Source organism: Micropterus dolomieu, unplaced genomic scaffold, assembly GCF_021292245.1.
Source record: "Micropterus dolomieu isolate WLL.071019.BEF.003 ecotype Adirondacks unplaced genomic scaffold, ASM2129224v1 contig_8715, whole genome shotgun sequence".
Classification (NCBI taxonomy): domain Eukaryota; kingdom Metazoa; phylum Chordata; class Actinopteri; order Centrarchiformes; family Centrarchidae; genus Micropterus; species Micropterus dolomieu.
Genome location: NW_025737701.1, coordinates 1 through 23,203, shown reverse-complemented (window position 1 = coordinate 23,203; position 23,203 = coordinate 1). Strand labels below are relative to the sequence as shown.

Here is a 23,203-nt window from a genome sequence, read left to right as displayed (position 1 = left end):
TGAATGATTTGGAGGCTGTCTGCAGGGAGGAGTGGGCCAACATCCCTGCCGAAATGTGCACAAACCTTGTCACCAACTATAAAAACCGTTTGACATCTGTGCTGGCCAATAATGGCTTTTCTACAAAATATTAACATGCTGTTTGTCCAGGGGGTCAAATACTTGTTTTTCCTCATCAGATGGTTATCAATTTTTATAAATTCATATGATGTGATTTTCTGGAATTTTCTTTGGGATTCTGTCTTTCACTGTTAGAATGTACATATGATTAAAATTGTAGATTGTTGCATTCTTTGTAAGTGGGCAAACCTGCAAAATCAGCAAGGGGTCAAATACTTATTTCCCCCACTGTAAATGTTCACGGGTCAGGCAGAAGTTTATTCTGTGTTTGATATTGTGCATCTGTGCAAAGGCAGTGAAAAGGAACACGTGGCGGGAGGTGAAGAGATCTGCATCGTAACAAGCTGAGCACTGGGCCTTTTGTAAAATCTGGAATTAAAGGTTGACCTTTTCTTGACTTGCAGCGGGTCCTCGTGGATTGTGGATATTTGGACACAGTGAAGTGGACATGAGTCAGGCTAACATAGACTACTTTGTCATATATATATATAAACTCATTTATGACTTAGAACTAAAGTTAGAATCCTTCAGATTTCCATAAACCCAAACCCAGTTTCTGATCTCATTATTTATAGTTTGTAAAAGTTCCTACCTGTCCCACCTCCCTCAGCTTTCCATCCGACCCTCGGTCCATGAAGAGCGGCGCTCCGACCAGCAGATCTATCAAACTGACAGACAGACAGAGGACATGAACCGGATGCTGTTATCAAATCTAATACTTAGTACAGCTAATCTGTACGTGAGAGCGAGTGAGAGAGCTGCAGCCGGGTTTACAGCAGTGATGGTGAAAGTGAATCTAGCTGCTGGTCTGTTCACTCATCAGAGTGTGAGGTTAATAAAGTTGGCTTGGAGAGAGAGAGCGCGTAAGGCTGCTGCTCAGCTGGAGTCAGACTTACCCGTCTTTATTAATATCAGTCGCAGCCACCGAATGTCCAAAGTAGGCAGCCATCTACAAGACAGAGATTTAGAAAAGCTTTATTTCTACACTCCCTAAATCACAGTTCTTATTACAGCAAAGGTTAGAGACGTCATCACGATACCAGAAATTTAGCAGTCGATATTGAAACCAGTAAAACTCCACGATAACCAATTCCAAATTTGATCCCACGTTAAAAAAATAAAATAATAAATCCCATCACATGCTTTAACACACACCCCTTTAATAAAAACACTTGAACAACTGACAGCTGTGAGAGGATGTTCGGGACAGATGAGAGGTGGTTTAATGTCAAAATATTCTCTTGAAACTGCGCATAATCAATTCATACATTTTGTTAACTTTTCTTCTACATCGCGCAGACGGCCCCTAACTCCTCCTACAGTAACAGGAGCGTTTGTGCATCGTCATCATTGGTGATTTTGTGTCAATCCAAACTGTGAAACGTCGGCCTGAATCAGCTCTCCAACTGATCCCAGAACTGGTAGAAATCCAGGCTTTGTCACGGAGCTGTTGAAGGAAACAGCCCAGTTTCCACACACGGCTCTTCACTAGTCTACGAGTCGAGGCAGCTGCAGTTACGTGTTGGATCTCGAAACGAGTAGCAACATGTTTTTAAAATTTCAGCATCGACTTGTGTCGAAACATACATCTCAGAGGAACACATTGGCTTCATAGCGTTTACTGTTACACCTTTTACTGACAGCTTTACCGGCTGTTCGCTCAGCTGCAGCAGCAGGAGGAGGGTTAATACAGAGCCAGGTGTAAACATTCAGAATCTCTTCCAGTTTTTCTGTAGTAGTAGTGAACTGCTGGTGGCGAAGTACACGACTGCTAACATGAACTGCCCCCGCACGTGTTTGTTTTACTGTTCATGAAATAAAAATATTACAAATATAATAATAATCATAATTTTCTTATTTGTGTTGCAGGTGCATCTTCAGCTGATTCCAGAAAACTAGTAATATTTCTCCTCCACAGCTGCGGTCCTGTTTTACCTGCAGTTCCTAAACAAATTATTTTATTTTGGCGGTTTCTCGTTGTATAATTAATAGATTTAATTGTCCATCGGTGCCGTTTCACTTCCTGTGTGAGGATCTGCCGCCTCATCAGAACGACGCTGCATTTCTGCGTCCTCACGTCTCTCTCTCTGTCTCTCATCCCCATAAAGGAGGAGCGAATCAGATGCGTGTTGAGTTTGAGGTCACGGCTTTGACTTGCAGGGTTAGAGGAGTAAGAACGATCCAGGTGATTCAAACTCGAGACGGACACGCCGTCAGGGGAGACGGAAAAGAAGAGTTAAGGGGAGGACGGACGCCGTGTTGTTTGAACTGTCTGTTCCTGTTTAAATGAAACACTAGATGAATGTGAAACCTCCAAACAGAGACTCACACAAGACTAGAGATATAAAACGCCGGCTGGAGGGAGAGATAACAGAAGCTGACGGGTTCAGAGGGCGAGTTATGGAGGAGGGACAGGAAAGACGAGAGGAACTCTGTCATTAACTCGTTTCCTCTCCAGCCCTCATCCTTTTTCCTTCGAAGACACCCTCCCTCTCTTCTTCTTCTCCATCTGTAGTGTTTTCAACAGACTCAACATAAATGCAGCTGCTGTTAGTTCACGAGAAGCTGAGTGAGGGTCTCTTTGTGTTTTATGTGGAGATGTAAAAGCAGCGTCAGTCAGCAGCGGTTTGATTTAACATCTGTCTCAGACAGAAAGGCCAGTTAGGAGTTACTTCCCGTTACTGTTGTAATATTTATGTCTTTGATTCTTCTCCACGGTCACCTACCAGCAATGAGAGCTTGCACAGAATTAACTTTGAGATATTTGACGTTGCAGCAAAAATTTGAAGCATTTTTCTGGACAGCCCTGCGTTTTATTTCAGGGTGGGCGATTCACTTTAATCTGATAATTAGAAAGGGGGGGGGGCTCCGGCATCAGACTCCTGTGTGCCAAAACATTTACTTGTGTTTCTAGTGAAACATAACTGGCGGTTAAGCCGACTGGTCTTGATGAAGCTCACTGAAGTAAAGTCTGGAACTTGCATTCATTCAGAAACCATCACAAACTACATTTCATTTGTAAAACAGACGTTGGTCTATTATTTTATTCATTCACATGTTTTAGTTTACTTAGTATCTGTCTTGTCTCTTATCTTAGTCCAGGGCCTCAGTTCTTAGTTCATGTGTTTTATTATTTGATCTTGTCTTGTTTGGGGTTTTGTAGCTTAGTTTAGTTTTACCTGTTCGAGTCCTTAGTCCTATGTCTCCTGTTTGGTCCGGTCTCTGTTCCAGGCCCTGATTTTGCGGTCTTTCCATGTTTCCGTGTTTTACTTTGGTAGATCTGTCCTCGTGTGTTCCCGTGTACTTTACTTCCTGTTTTATTTTGTAATCTTCTGTGCCCGGTGTTCTTGTCTGGCTTTGTTCCTGTTGGCTTAGTGTATTTGTGTCTTGATTATTAGTTTGTTACCCCTGCCTGTGTTTTTGTACTTTTGTTTATGGATCTGTGTCTGCTTGTGTTTTGGTTTATTCTTTATTCTGTGTATTTAAACCTTCAGTTCTCTTCAGTTTTTGTGAGGTCCTTTTCTAATGTTGAGTGTTCCTACTTGTTCTTTGTTCCATGGACTTATTCCCTCGTGTTTGCATATTTCTCTGCCTTGTTCTGGATTATTACTCTGCCCGTTTGGAGACACTTTTGTTTGGACTTTTGGCCTGCTGTGCTCCTGAGTAACCCTGTTTAAGTTGCGTTATTAAATCTTTTGTTGGACTGCAATCTCCTCGCCTCTGTCTGCATTTGGGTCCACACCTCTACTCCCTGCCGCTGCAGTGTGTGTTGGTCAGCTGCTTCTTCACTCGTGCTGGAGTTTGGTGCTGCAGTCCGCTGACATTAGTCGGTGTGTGATGGCACATGATGCACAAAATACTGATCTTTAACGCTGGAAAGCTCATTAATGTGTATTAAATCCAAAATCCTTGCTTTCTTTAGAGAAGATACTTCCAGTGAGTAGGGTTGGGTTTGGAGAACTGGTTCACCTTTTATACTGAAGGGAAACCAACGATGGCTACAGATGAGACGAGTCCCAGAGACGCCGCTCTAGGACAGAGACTCCTTTCACTTTAGAGACATGAAGGGGACGAAGGTCACCGAGAATCAATGAAACTGGAACGATACCCAACCCTATTAGTGTGTGCTGCTTGAGTTCCGTGTTTTTGTTCTGTCAATGAAACGTTGCAAACGATTTTGGTGGAACCAGCGGCAGGACCCCCTCCGTGCCGACGCAGTGGCGTGGCCGGATGCTGAATGTGGGGGCTGCGCTGTGCTGCAGCTCACCTGCGTTCCTGTGAAGTTGACCATGGACTGCATGTTGAGGCCGTTGAAGATGTTCACCTAAAACATCAAACACAGGTCGTCAGCTGAGCTTCACACAAACCGCTCCACGGATCAGTTTCGGTCCACGTCTGGGAACCCTGACCAGGACTGATGCGTGGCTGTAATCCACTGTGTGTTTAACACTTACGTAACCCAGAGCCTTCTCCCCGCGAGGTACTCCAGTCACATAATCTGTGGAGGTGAGGAAAACCTTACTTTCATTATCGATTAATCTATTTTTCCAACGAACAGTTTGGTCTATAAAATGTCCCTCGATGTCATCAGATGCTTTGTTTTATCCGACCAACAGTCCAAAACTTTAAACTCTGCTGAGACGTTGAGACGAGGACAAACAGGGCGTTTAAGATGCTGCAACCATCAAATGGATTTCTGATTGAAACAGGGCTGGACAATTAACCAATAATGGTAATTATCCTCAATTACAAATGTTTAATTTAATGTATTTGTATCATGAACAAGAATTTTATTTATTTATTTTTTTTAATCAGAATAGTTCTGAATGTTCTGCCTCAGATTTGTGAAGTGATCCACTGTTTGGCATCAAGTGTTTGTTCTGACCAGAAAGAAAAGTTTAAACCTACAATTAACTTTCACTCAGGAGCAAAAATCAGCCTTTAAACCTGAAAGAAACAATGATGTGACATTTATCCTGATAATTATCGTAATTAAATTAAATTAAATTTTTTATAGTGATAACATTTTTGCCCATATTGCTCAGCCTTAATTTGAAAATCACAATTCTATTCTGTCTGCATTTAATAACATTACAGCCTTTACTGAATAAAAGAGCTGTATGTAAAATACACTCCAAACCCTTTAACTACAGAAACCATTCCAATATCAAAATGTTCTGCTTTTTAAGGGCATGTGTGCTACGATTCAGCTATTTACTACCTTCTTCCATGTACTTCTCTTTTGACTAACTAATTTCCAGCTTTGACAGATTAACAACTTTCAGCTTTTCAGCGATGTATTTCAGCTCAGTTCAGCTTTCAGCATTCACACACATTTTCTGCAGTGTTTAGCAAGTTAATTTCAGCTTTCAGCATTCACACACATTTTCTGCAGTGTTTATCAAGTTAATTTCAGCTTTCAGCATTCACACACATTTTCTGCAGTGTTTAGCAAGTTAATTTCAGCTTTCAGCATTCACACACATTTTCTGCAGTGTTTAGCAAGTTAATTTCAGCTTTCAGCATTAACACACATTTTCTGCAGTGTTTAGCAAGTTAATTTCAGCTTTCAGCATTCACACACATTTTCACACACACTTGTTGTGTTCAATAGACCAGAGAGTTCCTTTGGGCTCTGAGGTTAGTGGTTAACATCATCATCACTAACAACAGCCAGTTATCAGTACCTTTGATCTATCTATCTAAGTGTTGGACTCAAACTCAGAACCTGGCAGTGTTATAGATCCACGTCTGTTCTTACCTTCCTTTCCGTCGCCGTTGAAGTCTGCGACTGTCACAGAGTATCCTGGGGAACACAGAGAGACGCGCTCAGTAAAACTACAAGAACTGCGTTGCTTTTAGAACGCTCTCAGTGTGTAGAGTCTTAAATGGAGCCGACTGCATCTTCTTTATATAAAATTGTTTAAATTTGAAATTCTAAATCCTAAGCGTGTGCTAAAAATGCCAAACCAGCCGTTCTGTACACGGTTGTTTAGGTATAAATAGGAGGAGAATGTTATGTACAAAATTGGTGGTATGGTATTCATCACAGCATCTTAGTATTTAACGTCACACGCTCAGACTGAAATTAAAATGCATTTATTTTGTCTGCATCAGCAACAGAACTGCTCTGTAAAATCACTTCCTGTGTTCTCCTCTGAGAACAGTTTATAGTTTATGTATTTGGTGTTATGATGGCGGCCCCTGGTTTTGCATTAATTCGACAGAATATCGTAGCTGGAGACGTTATTTCGACTCAGCCAATGAAACCTTGCATAAAGCCGTGACTTCAGCGTTGTCTCACAGGCAGAGCAGACATCCACACTGCACTCACAATAACACTGTCATTATTTTAGCCTGAGAACTTTAAACTCTAACTCCCTCCACAGAGTTAAATATTTCACATTCTCAAAGATGGGAAGAAAAGATCTTGCTACATTTAGATTTAAATGAAATGTCATCAGCACGAGAGAAAGACTGAAGGAGGCTGAAAGAGTCGTTGTGGTGATCGAATAAAGTTAAGATGACATCTGATACATTAAGAAGGAAACACACAGATGTTGATGGTCAAAGTTTATCTTGTCTGGACTTAATTGGATTAATTAAAATGTGTGTGTGTGTGTGTGTGTGTGTGTGTGTGTGTGTGTGTGTGTGGTTACCTAGGTAGCTGTCGTCATACTGAGCGCTGGCTGACCTGGTGGCGAGGGTGTTTGCGTACGGGGCGATAAACTCATTGTCTTTTTTAATCCGGGTAAATATCTCAGAGACATCGTCAGAAATCAGCTGACCTGAAGAGAAAAGGAGGAGAACGTTAGAGAACAAGGAGAAAACAAGAAGAGAACGAGCAGAGAATGAGGAGAGTATGAGAAAAGAACGAGCAGAGAACAAGAAAAGAACGAGCAGAGAAGGTGTTGTCCAGCTTGTCCAGGTGGGGGGTTGTGAGAGAACGAGCAGAGTACAAGAAGAGAACAGCAGAGAACGAGCAGAGAACAAGAAAAAAACGAGCAGAGAACGTGGAAAGAACGAGCAGTGAACGAGCAGAGAACAAGGAGAGAACGAGCAGAGAACGTGGAGAGTATGAGAAAAGAACGAGCAGAGAACGAGAAAAGAACGAGCAGAGAACGTGGAAAGAACGAGCAGAGAACAAGAAAAGAACGAGCAGAGAACAAGAAAAGAACGAGCAGAGAACAAGAAAAGAACGAGCAGAGAAGGTGTTGTCCAGCTTGTCCAGGTGGGGGGTTGTGAGAGAACGAGCAGAGTACAAGAAGAGAACAGCAGAGAACGAGCAGAGAACAAGAAAAAAACGAGCAGAGAACGTGGAAAGAACGAGCAGTGAACGAGCAGAGAACAAGGAGAGAACGAGCAGAGAACGTGGAGAGTATGAGAAAAGAACGAGCAGAGAACGAGAAAAGAACGAGCAGAGAACGTGGAAAGAACGAGCAGAGAACAAGAAAAGAACGAGCAGAGAACAAGAAAAGAACGAGCAGAGAACAAGAAAAGAACGAGCAGAGAAGGTGTTGTCCAGCTTGTCCAGGTGGGGGGTTGTGAGAGAACGAGCAGAGTACAAGAAGAGAACAGCAGAGAACGAGCAGAGAACAAGAAAAAAACGAGCAGAGAACGTGGAAAGAACGAGCAGTGAACGAGCAGAGAACAAGGAGAGAACGAGCAGAGAACGTGGAGAGTATGAGAAAAGAACGAGCAGAGAACGAGAAAAGAACGAGCAGAGAACGTGGAAAGAACGAGCAGAGAACAAGAAAAGAACGAGCAGAGAACAAGAAAAGAACGAGCAGAGAACAAGAAAAGAACGAGCAGAGAAGGTGTTGTCCAGCTTGTCCAGGTGGGGGGTTGTGAGAGAACGAGCAGAGTACAAGAAGAGAACAGCAGAGAACGAGCAGAGAACAAGAAAAGAACGAGCAGAGAACGTGGAAAGAACGAGCAGTGAACGAGCAGAGAACAAGGAGAGAACGAGCAGAGAACAAGGAGAGAACGAGCAGAGAACGTGGAGAGAACGAGCAGAGAACGTGGAGAGTATGAGAAAAGAACGAGCAGAGAACGTGGAAAGAACGAGCAGTGAACGAGCAGAGAACAAGGAGAGAACAAGGAGAGAACGAGCAGAGAACGTGGAGAGAACGAGCAGAGAACAAGAAAAGAACGAGCAGAGAAGGTGTTGTCCAGCTTGTCCAGGTGGGGGGTTGTGAGAGAATGAGCAGAGTACAAGAAGAGAACAGCAGAGAACGAGCAGAGAACAAGAAAAGAACGAGCAGAGAACGTGGAAAGAACGAGCAGTGAACGAGCAGAGAACAAGGAGAGAACGAGCAGAGAACAAGGAGAGAACGAGCAGAGAACGTGGAGAGAACGAGCAGAGAACGTGGAGAGTATGAGAAAAGAACGAGCAGAGAACGTGGAAAGAACGAGCAGTGAACGAGCAGAGAACAAGGAGAGAACAAGGAGAGAACGAGCAGAGAACGTGGAGAGAACGAGCAGAGAACAAGAAAAGAACGAGCAGAGAAGGTGTTGTCCAGCTTGTCCAGGTGGGGGGTTGTGAGAGAATGAGCAGAGTACAAGAAGAGAACAGCAGAGAACGAGCAGAGAACAAGAAAAGAACGAGCAGAGAACGTGGAAAGAACGAGCAGTGAACGAGCAGAGAACAAGGAAAGAACGAGCAGAGAACGTGGAGAGAACGAGCAGAGAACGTGGAGAGTATGAGAAAAGAACGAGCAGAGAACGTGGAAAGAACGAGCAGAGAACGTGGAGAGAACGAGCAGAGAACGTGGAGAGAACGAGCAGAGAACGTGGAGAGAACGAGCAGAGAACGTGGAGAGAACGAGCAGAGAACGAGCAGAGAACGAGAAAAGAACGAGCAGAGAACGAGAAAAGAACGAGCAAAGAAGGTGTTGTCCAGCTTGTCCAGGTGGGGGGTTGTGAGAGAACGAGCAGAGTACAAGAAGAGAACAGCAGAGAACGAGCAGAGAACGTGGAGAGAACAAGAAGAGAACGAGCAGAGAACGTGGAGAGAACGAGCAGAGAACGTGGAGAGAACGAGCAGAGAACGAGCAGAGAACGTGGAGAGAACGAGCAGAGAACGTGGAGAGAACGAGCAGAGAACGTGGAGAGAACGAGCAGAGAACGTGGAAACAACGAGCAGTGAACGAGCAGAGAACAAGGAGAGAACGAGCAGAGAACGTGGAGAGAACGAGCAGAGAACGTGGAGAGAACGAGCAGAGAACCTGGAGAGAACGTGGAGAGAACGTGGAGAGTATGAGAAAAGAACGAGCAGAGAACAAGAAAAGAACGAGCAGAGAAGGTGTTGTCCAGCTTGTCCAGGTGGGGGGTTGTGAGAGAACGAGCAGAGTACAAGAAGAGAACAGCAGAGAATGAGCAGAGAACGTGGAGAGAACGAGCAGAGAACGTGGAGAGAACGAGCAGAGAACGTGGAGAGAACGAGCAGAGAACGTGGAGAGAACGAGGACAGAACAAGAAGAGAACGAGCAGAGAACAAGGAGAGAACAAGGAAAGCACGAACAGAGAACGAGGAGAGAACGAGCAGTGAACGAGGAAAGAACGAGCAGAGAACGAGGAAAGAACGAGCAGAGAACGAGGAAAGAACGAGCAGAGAACGAGGAAAGAACGAGCAGAGAACGAGGAGAGAACAAGCAGAGAACAAGGAGAGAACGAGGAAAGCAAGAGCAGAGAACGAGCAGTGAACGAGGAAAGAACGAGCAGAGAACAAGGAGAGAACGAGCAGAGAATGAGCAGAGAACAAGCAGTGAACGAGCAGTGAACGAGCAGAGAACGAGCAGAGAACAAGCAGTGAACGAGCAGAGAACGAGCAGAGAACAAGGACAGAACAAGAAGAGAACGAGCAGAGAACGAGGAGAGAACAAGAAGAGAACGAGGAGAGAACAAGTAGAGAACGAGCAGAGAACGAGGAGAGAACAAGTAGAGAACGAGCAGAGAACGAGAAAAGAACGAGCAGAGAACAAGGAGAGAACAGGAGAGAACGGTTTTGGTTTCAAAATCCCTTGATTGAACATTGAAACCAGAATAGCAAATCAACTCATTGTCACATCATCACATTAACGAGAAAGAAATGTGATTTTTTTCAAGAAAACACAAAACCAACACAACAAACCCATAGATATTTACATTCAGCTCTCCGTCTCCCCCCACAGAGCATAAATCTGGATGCATAATATGCATGCTCCACCCTTAATCGAGCCTTAAGCAGTCCCTTCAAGACCGGCACCGGCTCTACGCAGCCGGCACTCTCAGCCCGGTTTCTGCGCATCAGCCAGATGGCCATCTTTGCAGAACCAGATAAAAAGTTTACCAAAGTGTGCACTGACTTCTTTTTAGCACTGTATTTTGGGCCAAAAATAAACAAACTAAAAGAAAAAGACTCCCCAAGACCCTGAAACCACCATTTTAAAAGCTCCACAAGTGCTGATAGGGGAGGACACTGAATAAAAGTGCCAGGGTCTCAGAAAATACACTCCTCCCCCAACTCTGGATCCAGGTGTGCTCTCTATCTGTTTGTAGCTATTGCCCCATGTACAACTCTCCACTGGAGGTCTGCTGTCCGCTTTTCACCAGGCAGCTTGTACAGGGACCGCCAGCTGCCTTTCGGGGAAGCATCTGGACCAAAGAAGTCAGTCCACCTCGACTCCTTCAGTCCTGCCAAAGAGTGCAGGTTCAGAACTTTAACGCACATTTGGTAGACTGCTTTCTTCCCCACAGCTTGAAACTTGTCCAGGTGGGGGGTTGTGAGAGAACGAGCAGAGTACAAGAAGAGAACAGCAGAGAACAAGGAAAGCATGAGCAGAGAACAAGGAGAGAACGAGCAGTGAACGAGGAAAGAACAAGCAGAGAACGAGGAGAGAACGAGCAGAGAACGAGGAGAGAACGAGGAGAGAACGAGCAGAGAACAAGGGGAGAACAAGGAGAGAACTAGCAGAGAACAAGAAGAGAACAAGGAAAGCATGAGCAGAGAACAAGGAGAGAACGAGCAGTGAACGAGGAAAGAACGAGCAGAGAACGAGGAGAGAACAAGGGGAGAACAAGGAGAGAACTAGCAGAGAACAATAAGAGAACGTACAGAGAACAAGAGGAGAACAACAGCAGAACAATGAGAGAACGAGAAAACAAGAAGAGAACGAGGAAAGAACTAGCAGAGAACAAGGGGAGAACAACAGGAGAACAATGAGAGAACAAGGGGAGAACAGGAGAACAATGAGAGAATAATAACAGAATGAGCAGAGAACAAGGGGAGAACAACAGCAGAACAATGAGAGAACAAGGGGAGAACAACAGCAGAACAATGAGAGAACAAGGGGAGAACAGGAGAACAATGAGAGAACTAGCAGAGAACAAGGGGAGAACAACAGCAGAACAATGAGAGACCAAGGGGAGAACAACAGGAGAACAATGAGAGAACAAGGGGAGAACAGGAGAACAATGAGAGAATAATAACAGAATGAGCAGAGAACAAGGGGAGAACAACAGCAGAACAATGAGAGAACAAGGGGAGAACAACAGCAGAACAATGAGAGAACAAGGGGAGAACAGGAGAACAATGAGAGAACTAGCAGAGAACAAGGGGAGAACAACAGCAGAACAATGAGAGACCAAGGGGAGAACAACAGGAGAACAATGAGAGAACAAGGGGAGAACAGGAGAACAATGAGAGAATAATAACAGAATGAGCAGAGAACAAGGGGAGAACAACAGCAGAACAATGAGAGAACAAGGGGAGAACAACAGCAGAACAATGAGAGAACAAGGGGAGAACAGGAGAACAATGAGAGAACTAGCAGAGAACAAGGGGAGAACAACAGCAGAACAATGAGAGACCAAGGGGAGAACAACAGGAGAACAATGAGAGAACAAGGGGAGAACAGGAGAACAATGAGAGAATAATAACAGAATGAGCAGAGAACAAGGGGAGAACAACAGCAGAACAATGAGAGAACAAGGGGAGAACAACAGCAGAACAATGAGAGAACAAGGGGAGAACAGGAGAACAATGAGAGAACTAGCAGAGAACAAGGGGAGAACAACAGCAGAACAATGAGAGACCAAGGGGAGAACAACAGGAGAACAATGAGAGAACAAGGGGAGAACAGGAGAACAATGAGAGAATAATAACAGAATGAGCAGAGAACAAGGGGAGAACAACAGCAGAACAATGAGAGAACAAGGGGAGAACAACAGCAGAACAATGAGAGAACAAGGGGAGAACAGGAGAACAATGAGAGAACTAGCAGAGAACAAGGGGAGAACAACAGCAGAACAATGAGAGACCAAGGGGAGAACAGAAGAACAATGAGAGAACGAGCAGAGAACAAGGAAAGAAGAGAACAACGAGAAAACAAGAAGAGAACTAGCAGAGAACAAGGGGAGAACAAGGAGAGAACTAGCAGAGAACAATAAGAGAACGAGCAGAGAACAAGGAGAAAACTAGAAGAGAACGACGAAAGAACTAGCAGAGAACAAGGAGAAAACTAGAAGAGAACGAGGAAAGAACGAGAAGAGAACAAGGAGAGTACAAGAGAACGAGAAAAGAACAAGCAGAGAACAAGGGGGGAACAGGAGAACAAGGAGAAAACAAGAAGAGAACGAGGAAAGAACGAGAAGAGAACAAGGAGAGTACAAGAGAACGAGAAAAGAACGAGGAGAGAACACAGGGAGAAAAAAGTGAACAGAAATCAGAACAGAGGAGAAGAGGTGGTGGAAGAACAATAGGAGGGGGAAGAACGGAGCAGAACATGGAGTGAAGAACAGAAACAGAACGTATGATTTTACACGAGTTTGTTTACAAGCCGAAGCACTTTTGGTTTTAAAAAAAACAACACACAGCTTGTAATTAAAGTTCCGCAGAGACCCAGCGTTAACGAGCGTCTGATCAGGAACAGAGAGCTGCGAGTGTTTGTTGACTCAACAGGAAACAGGAATTAGGCTCTCGCACACCAGGAGGAGTCGTAGAGAACGAATGTGTGACTGACTCAGCGCTGAAGAAACATTCTGTGTCACACCCTCTAATGTCAGACGACCACACAAACATGGATTACAACACACACACACACACACACACACACACACACACACACACCTGTCTGCAGCCTCACCTGTCTGGACTTTACTCTCTTATTAAACTCTTAAGGCGGCGATGATGCAAGCTGCAGCTCAGGAGAGACTTCAGACCGCTCTCGGTGTTAGAGTCCTGACTTCAGTCTAACACTGGGGCCCCTCCCTCGTGGTAGCCATGAAGTCAGCAAGTTTGCTGTCAGCTGCAACTTTTAACTGTTTAAATTCAGTCAAACTGTCTCCATCAACATTAGCTGAATCAGCTGTGATGCTGAAGAAAACTCAGGCCAGTCCTGCTACACCTTTTTATAAAGACAAAGTGTCACACCGACCTTCTGAACCTGACGTGGTTCAGATAAAATGAGCCCTGGTGCGTCGGCCCGGTTAGTGCGCCAGTTCGTTTGAGCTGGTGTGAAAGCTGCCAACCGGATCAAGACTGCTTGAAAAGGAGGGTTCGCATAAAAGATCTGTGTTCTCTCTTAATGCTCAACACATTTAATGCCCAGCTCTGATTTTTATGACTGACTGTTCACATTATAGCAGCCTGGCACAGACTAATAACACAACGTCACACGCAGCAGCAGCAGCAGCTGTCGTACAGAAGTAAACAAGGAGCCACAGAGGCTAGCTCACGTTAGCTCAGACTCGCTAACCCGGGGTCACATTCTGCTCATTTATGACGAATGTTCACAACTTTCTGTCCTTTTCTAACCTGGACAGGTAGCATGCAGGTGCCTCAGCAGAGAGCTGGCGACCCGGTGGATTTAAGGTGGATTTAAGGTGGAAGAAAGTGAATCTGTGAGCAGGTGAGGACGAGGAGAAAGAGAGCCACATGTTTAATTTAGTTTCCATTCTAGCGCAGAATTGTGGCGACGGTCGCTCTAGAGTGACGTCAGCGTCACACGAACTCCGATCTGACGTCCAGATCGAGGTCGCATTATTAACAATCAGACCTGGATCTTATTTGGACCACATATGAAAGTGGCTCAAATCTGAACTGGAAAAGATCAGAGTTCACACACTGTTAGAAACAAATCAGATCTGGGTCACTTTGATCTGAACGCAGCTTCAGTGGATTTGCGCGTGGTTAGTTTGACACAAGCCAATCACAGTCGGTCTCTGTGAAACCTTGCAGTGAAAAGGCCCACGAGGTGATCATCCAAGCTGCTCCCCATGAGCAGAGTCAGCAGAAACATCACATGACTCCTAGATGATTCGTCTGTACCGGCGGCGCCCTGATCCCCACAGGAGGCCGTGACCACGATGACACAACACAGCGTGCTACTCACGCTGATGCAGCAGCTTCCCAAACCACCACAACACCAACACGTCATCAACGATCTGCTGTTTGGGACGTTTCAGAGGATCAACGTTACCATTTTCTACCAGAGCAGGACCTCCAGGTGTTTGTTCTTCAGCAGATGAAGAGGAAAGCAATTTCAGTCTGTGGTTTGTTCAGAGTAAAGACAATAACCAGCATCATTAACCTCCTAACATTCCTGTAAGATTTGTTTTAAACGCTGTTCAAGGCAGATCCAAAGTAAACTGAATGTAGTTCTTGAACCGTTTGGAGTATCTGCCTGGTTTTGGGCTTCTCAGAAAGAGACGCTCTGCAGTGTCTAACCCAAAAGAATCACTGTAAGTGCTACTGGAATTGATTAATATCAGTTTAAACAAACTAAAACTAATTTATTTTTGGTTTCCGCTTGAAAATGTTTGCTAACAAATGCCTGCAGATTACTACAGCTGGGACTTATTAGCTGTGGTGCCGCAGCATAAAGTCCAAGTTTATATTTATACCAATACCATGAAAAATGAGTATTTTCCACAGGTTTTTCTGAGTGTCAGTCTCAGTGTATTTTTTCTAAAACAGCGCCGCCCCTTGGCGGCAGGCGGCTGCTCGACACAGACGTGTCTTTTTCTGAGACGATGCGGCAGCCTTCCCTGAGGATTTAATGATGGAATAATGTGTTTTGGACTAAATGTTTTAACTGGATTGGATCGTCTGGACCTTTGACAGAGTAACAAGACCGTTTCATTTTGGGAAATATGAATATCTTCCACTCTGTCCAGTAGATGCCACAGTTAGCTTAGCTTAGCATAAAGTACAGTAAAGTAATTTCCCAGGAGTTGAAACCTGTCATGAATGTTTACAGTTTGGGAAATCTCAGATCTCAGATCTCTGGAGGTTTAGACAAACAAAAGTTCTGCTTACGTTCAGTGTTTCTCACCAAAGCTCACCGTGTCCTTGTGGTCTAACAAACATGGTCGGTGCATTTAACTCTACAGTAACGTTAGCTGAGCAGCTCGTCCATGTATAGAGTCTAAAAACCAGCCTTGATAGCTAGCCGAGCTGTATAAATTAGGCTGACATTGGGAACGATAATACAGTGATCTAAAATGATCAAACATATATGAAAACAAATTATAAATACTTTTGGAAGCACATTTCCGCCACTGTGATGAAAAAGATCCTGTAAGTCAGCCGTCGGGCCAAATGTTTGTCAAGCTGAACATAGTCAAATTATTTCAAATCTTTATATACTTTTCTCCCTTGTTAAACGAATGAATCATAAGGACACTTTTGCACATGCTCACAATACAGCATGTGCTGCAGTTTGTGCGTTTGATCCACATTCATAAGCTTATTTTAACTTCCCTGAGGAGATTCAGGGGAATCCTATCACACCTTTACTGACGGCTTTTTCAGAGGTGTGTCAAGCGAGCCGGAGACTCTTTTGAATGTCGTTCAGAACTTTTCAAAATCTCAATAAAGTTGTCATAAAGCTTTGCTGCACAAAAAGCTTTTATTTTGGAGGCACAATCAGTTAAGAGGAAGTGATCATGTGAGCAGCTGTCACGACTGAGATCTGTTTCAGCACCAGCCGCTATCAATTTATTTATTTTTTATTTTTCTGCTATCAAAGCGATCCGGCCGCCTACTGCCGACCGCCGCTGTAAGTCATTTTAACGTGAAACATTCTCAAAGTAATGACTTAGCATCTCTTAGCATGTTAAGTCATTATTATTATTATTATTATTATTATTAAGTCAGTATTTTCACCTGACTGCGGGTCTCCTACTGAGTGTGCATCGTGCTCCGTAGCACTACGAGTGGTCACAAACTCCACAGAGCACTTTGTCATCATGAGCGATTAAAATGCGGGACAGCGCGATCTGAGCTGTATTAAAGAGGAAGCGTCCTGTTGGACACCCTGAGAACAGGAAGCTGCCGTCTCAACACAACCACAACATTTCTGGGGGAATCCTCCTCCTGCAACGTTTGTTATTCACAGAGAACATGAGAGGAGCGTAGAGAGACGGACTGAGCATGCTCTGTCTCCTTCCTCTTTAAACCTGCTGTGAGACTAGAACAGCACACTCACCCTGCCAGTAGAAGCTGCCAGGTCCTCCCACCACCACTCTGTTGCCCTTCTGAAACCACAAAAACACAGAGGGACAATTGTTTTACTTTCACTTGTTATTCGGCCCCTCAGGTCAGTTCTTACTCTACAGATGTGGAAAGGTTTAATGACAACACCTCCACCTCTACAACCACACAGACCCAAACACATCCTGGATCCTGGACCATCCTGGATCCTGGACCATCCTGGATCCTGGACATCCTCGGCGGTGTTTTAATATGACGACATGTTACACGTCTCTTCAGTCGAACACACAAACTGTCTTCTTACGGTGAGCATTTTAACCTTTAGCATGAGGTGTATTTTTCCAACCTTTATGCTAAGCTAGGCTAGAAACACAGGGCTTCCCGGTTGCATTAAACAGGATCTAAAGACATTCTGACAATAAACATCTGGCCTCTCACCCATTTATGGGTTTAAAAGTGTTTAGAGAGATGAAGATGCGTCACAGCCGACTGCCTTGTAATATCTCACATACTGTAAAATGATCATCGTTGATGATATTGTTTTACGGTTCACTCTCCACTTTCATTCATCGTTATGTATCTATATAAATAAGTTGGTCTCGGTTGCCTACCTTCAGGAAGTCGGCACTGAAGCCCGCCTGGCAGAAGCCCTGCCCCTCTGGTGAGTTGGCACCTGGGCAGAGAAGTAAAACAGCAACGTTAAATCATATTTAACAGAAACAGAAGCAGTCAGAGCTCTGAAAGTACAATTATAAAAGCTTTATTCTCATTTACCATCAACTCTGACTGTTTCTCAAACCCAATATAATAAAAGCAGCGAAAAGACAGACAGCCGGCCCAATCGGGATCTCACATTACTCTGGCTAGAATCTGAAGTGACGTCACATTTCACCTCAGAGAGGGGGGGTGAAACAGGCCTTATGGAAGCTAACCTGGTGCTAGCATCAGCTGCTTCTACACCCACTTAGATACTGCTGCTTGAACAAAGATTCGGATCAGGTGTTTCTAAAGTGACGCAGCTGCAGAGTTTTCCTGCTCCTCTCACGTCAACTGCGTTAATTAGAATTTATGTAGCTGTTTTTAAGAAGCAGCTGTTGGTGTTTTATTGTCCCGGCCGTGTGTCCTCAGCTGACGGAGGGTTAAAGATCGTCTGTCCGCGTGTGATGTTGGCCGATTAATGTTTGTTTGAGAAGACAGACGAAGGGGACGCACTTGATCTGCAGGGCGAGTACTCGACCACGGTGTCCCCCTTCTTCAGGAAACAGGTTCCCACCGGCTCTCGCTCAGAGACGCCGAAGGTGGACCACTGGTACAGGGGGGCGCAGGCCTACAGAACACAAGACACGATAAAGACAGTCCTTTATTGCACAATCAGTATATGAAAGAGGGCTCTCACACCTGCCTCATTTAGTTCGCTCATTCCTTTCACCTGCTGGTGCGGATCGTTTGGGAAGGTGTGAAGGCAGCAATTGCACTCGTTTGCTCACCAAACAAGCGTACCGAGACCTCCTTGAAGAGGTGGTCTGGTGCGGTTTGCTTGTGGTGTGAAAGCAAATGAACCAACCTCGCTGATGTTTCATGTCCATGAGGGTATTTTCCCTGATTAACAGGTTAAAAGCTGTTAAAATGTGATAATAGTAATGGGCCTGCTAACTCTGTCAGTCTATGAAACATTTTGAGAGAGTAATAATCTCTGAATCACTCCTGTCCTCCTCTTCTTCCTGTTTCTACGTCATCATTCAGAACACGTGGTCGGTTTGTGGTCTAATATAACTAATAATGCTTTGAATAAGTTTTTTTTCTTCGTGAGCTCTTTGCGACACACATCAGAAGCATTAAAGCTGCATAAACGTCTGTGAGTCTCCAGAATAAGAGCGTTTCGTCTGTCTGATTTTGCTGACTTTTGTTCAGTTGTCCTTGATTTTTGTGCTTCCACCAATGTTAAGTAGCTACGCAGTTAAATTTGTCTGTTTTAACTGTATTTATTGTGGATGCACGATTCTGGGATTCTTGCCTGCAAAGGGTGTTTTATTTTGAAAATTGGCAGGATTCTCTCTGCCGTTCTGTGTCTGACTTCCTGTCTGGTTCATCTGCTCTGTGCTACTTGACGCGGCTTCCGTCAAAAACAGACTTGCAGTGAAAATTGAACTTTAGCTAAACTTCAATTTTAAAAAATCTAATCGCAACATCTGGCAGAAAAATCACAATTAGATTTTTTCCCCCAAACGTTCAGCCCTAATATAGACAGAATACAAACATTATAGAGTGTATATATATATATCTGTGTGTGTGTGTGTGTAGTGATTCTCACCAGGATGTGTTCTCCATTAGATCGTACCGAGGCACCGAACCACTGCTTGGATTTAAACTCCATCTGAGCTCCTTCTGTATTCGTCCGGTCACCTGTAAAGACAAACAGCAGAAATATGAAGTGAATTCTCTCGTCGCCTACGGGCTTAACTTCACACTGTGGGATCCAGCCAGCCTTATAACACACGTTTGTCACGTCCACTGCCGGTTAAAAGTGTTAGAACAGCCGCCATGTTTGTAGTTCTTCTGTAAACCTGAATTGGTACAAAAATCAGCAGCAAAAGTTAAAAACGTTTCCGTCACCAAAACATTTTGAGATCTAAAATAAACAATTAAATGACAGAGGTTTGTTCATTATTTCACTGCCTTCTTTAATGTTATATATAATAGATCCAAGCTGTTTACTGTAGACATGGTTTACTTTCCTTCCACTGCTGCAGAATGAGGTGTAATCGATACCTGAAAACTGTGAAATTTACATTATTTCTCAGTTTTGCTGACATTTTGACTCAATTTATTATTTAATTATCAAAATGTTTGCAGATTTATTTTGTGTTAATTGACTGTGGATCAGTTAACGCACCAATTATTTCAGCTCCATGCTGGGGGGCTTTCTGCAGCGCTTCATAAAGTCACTTTCCTTTTGACTGAAGAACGACGACTGTGAAGTTCAGCTCAGCTGATTATAGTGGACACAAACAAACAATAACGGTACATGACGATACGCTGTACCGGGAGAATTCAGCAGCTCTTATCAAACGAAACAGTCCCTTCACTCCTGGTTTCAACGGTAAACCACCACAAGAAGGACGACTACCAACAAACACACTAGATTTAATCAACATAAATCATAAAGTAACATTTGTACTTCAAACAAATGGCAAACTTATTAGCACATTTTAACAAAACTCCCTTCACCCTCATGCATCATGGGAATTGTGAGGTTTATTTACGGCATCAACTTCCTCTGGAAGCCTCTCAGGAGCGTTTCAGCAGCGGAGCGTGCAGCCTGCCCCTCGTGGTTTTAATTGTTCTTTTTGTGCTTCCACTACATTCTTCAGAGCTCGCTGTGGCTCACTTTCATTCCTCGTATTGACGGGTGCGTCTAGCAAATACCTCAGGGAGCATTTCAGAATAAGAGCGGTTTACCTGCCGGACTTTGCCGACACGTTTAGATTTTGTCGATTTGGTGATTAAATTTCTTTTTTGCCTGATTGAACTGTGTTTATTGTTGATATACGAAGTCTGTAACGGATATTTTATTTTGAAAATGTCCGACTTCCTGCCCGGTTCATCTGCGCTGGGACGCTTCCTGGACGCACTGCAGCGCTTCTGGTGCGTTTGGCGAAGCAGACAGACTCTGTGGACTTTCAGAGCGAGTCTGGGCTCAAGTAAACTGGGTTAATGTGTCTTCGTAGCAGGTGGAAACCACGATGAAGCTCCGCCCCCCGAAACAAACACAACTGTTCCAGACTGAAACTGCTGCCACATGTAAATTAGCAAAGACAAATAATTATACAGATAATAATAATAAAGATTTCTCCACATTTTTTTACACTAATACATTTATACACTGTCAGAAAAAAAAATTGATTTATGATTTATTTGTATCCTCAAATTACACTTATTAGATAATAAAATGTGTTTTGGGTTCCGCTTTAGTCCCTGTGTACAATGTGATTTATTAATAGAGAGGGAATAAATCCAAATGCATGAATCACTGTACATTATTATGATGATTATTTGATGTATTATCTCAATATGGAATTATTATTTAGTTGCTCTGCCTTTATTGATTAAAAGCCATTTGTTCATGTATTGATCGTCTTTCTAATTACTACACAAACTGCACGTGTTCACAGGCCCGATGAAGTGCGGAGAGAAAAACATCTCGTCAGTGTTCATAAAAGATCCCTCATTATACGTTTGCGTGCTAAATGTACATTATCTGTCACAAACCAGCTCTCTCTCTCTCTTCAATAAATCACTCTCAAGAATCACTCGAGACCACAGAATTCTACTTTAAGCCTGGCTTGGGTGAGAACTTCTGGTTTCTGTGGTCAAAAAGCAGTTTCTGTTTCTCTTCACGAGTCAGACACAAACACACAGAGGACAGCTATACAGAAAAACACTTCCAGCTTCTCAAATGTGATTATTTTCTGGTTTCTTTGCTCCTCTGTGCTCGTAAACTGAAAATATTTTGGTTGTGGACAAAACAAGACATTTAAAGACGTCATCTTTCTCTTTGGGAAACAGTGATCGACATTTTGCACAATTTTCTGGATCTAACGACTCATCGATTAATCAACAAAGAACGAAATGAAAATAATCTTTAGTAGTTTATTACAAACACAATGAATAATAATGAAGGAACCACGGTATTGTAACACGCACGCTTAATGGAAGTGAATTTAAGCCTGAAATTGATCAGAAGTTGATATATTGATTAGAAAAAGTTTGATCACAAATATATTTACATGCATTATAAAAGTTCCCATATTTAAATAGGGCTGGGCAATAAGGCCGAAAGTGTTATCACGATAATTATTATTATTACTATTAACGACAAATGTCAAATCATTATTTTGTTTCAAGGCTGATTTTTGGTCCTGAGTAAATATTAAAGAAACCAGATGGTTCACATGGATGACTTGAGTCTGAGGTGAAACATTCACAACTATTATGATAAAATCTTTTTCAACAAATATGATTAGTTCATCTTTCTTTAGGCCTCCTCTTCTCAACAAAATAAATATTTTAATAGAAAAATTAAGTGCTAATTTGTTCGTGATTCAAAAGAATTAAACCAAATATTTGCTGACGATATATTTAACATTTATTATATTGTTATTGAGAAAAATTCTGTTGCGATAGTTATCATTATTGTTTTATTGCCCAGCCCAACACTTCAAACAGACACTTTACTCTGAATATACTTGTAAAAGTACATTATCTGCACCGTCGTACCCATACGTTTGTGTACAAACACAGAGGCAGCGCTGCTCTCAGCCGACTGTATTTATATCTGAATCTGACACAGAGCTGCAACGATTAGTAGAAACTATTTTGATAATCGATTAAGTAATTTTTTTAAGCAAAAATGTGAAAAATTAGCTGGTTTCATCTTCTTAAATGTGAGGAATTGCTGCTTTTCTTTGTCATTTCTAACACTAAATGAAGAGTCTTTGGGTTTTGAATTGAGGACGTGGAAAATTGGGATGAGCATTTTTCACAATTTCTCGACATTTTATAGTTTAAACTAAATAATCCACAGATTAGTCAATAATGAAAATAATTGTTGTATTGTAATTGTAAAATACAGCGATAAGCAGCAGATAAATATTAAAGCCTGGCTGGGAGCGACGAACGCAGACAGGGAGGAAACGCTGGGGATTTCCCCACCAGGAGGGGAAACTCCAGCCCGGTGACAAACACTGGAAGCTGAATTTAAAGCCGACTGATAACCAGAACTCTGTCTGGCTGAAGTATTCTGGGCCCATTCAGACACTGTGGGTACAGAACGAAGGATCAGTGTCCCGAATTTGGCAATAAATTCTGTAATAGGTGATGGGGGTCAAGATGCTGAAGTGAGATCTTAGTTAAATATCTTTTTATTCTAACGACGACATGAAACAGAGAAACGTCTTTTTTTCTTGACAAACTATTTATGTGCCATCAAAACATTTTGTCCACTGACTCATCAAATAATCAGTTCAGCACAACGATGAAAAACCTGTCTGACCTTTATTCATTTACCCACAAATTATTCATGTTCCTGTTAGAACGATAACGACTGCGAACAGCAGGAAACAGCTGTCGCTCTTCTTCTACGGCCTCTTTTCAGTTGGAAAACATGATGGCGAGGGGGACGGGCGTCCCGGCAGTCTCCGACCAAATCAATATAAATATAGGTTAACGACAGCAGCTGTGTGTTCGGGCTGCTCCTGCTCTGTGATTCAGTTGTTTGTGCTGTCAGACGGCTCAGCGAGGATTTAACGGTGTGTCGGATCACAGAGAACCTGGTCCACACAGAAACACCAGGCTGCTCACTACAGGGTCAGATTGTCCCTCGCACAATGGCGGGGACGTTCCCGACCCTGTAGGGTGAAGGGCTGACAGACAGGATCTGAAGGTCACGTGTTATATCCACAGATTGTGGATATATCAAACATGTTTGACCCTCGGGCTGGACGATATGGCCAAAAATGTTATCACGATAAAACTTCTGATATCGATAATTATCACGATGAGCCTCAAATTGTTATTTCTTTCGAGTATAGACGGGTTTCTTGTATATAT

At 43.3% G+C, this 23,203-nt stretch overlaps 1 protein-coding gene across 1 annotated transcript; it reads right to left on the bottom strand.

The window, feature by feature from the left end:
* Positions 1-712: 712 nt before the first annotated feature.
* On the bottom strand, positions 713-18,997 carry LOC123965126 (integrin alpha-V-like; the record flags this gene model as incomplete). The annotated part of the gene is given in 10 exon segments (XM_046041690.1): positions 713-788; positions 1,017-1,069; positions 4,388-4,444; positions 4,575-4,618; positions 5,882-5,926; positions 6,780-6,908; positions 16,590-16,638; positions 17,206-17,267; positions 17,807-17,921; positions 18,906-18,997. Coding segments are annotated over 10 exon segments (722 nt in total), but the record flags the coding sequence as incomplete, so codon positions are not given.
* Positions 18,998-23,203: the final 4,206 nt, after the last annotated feature.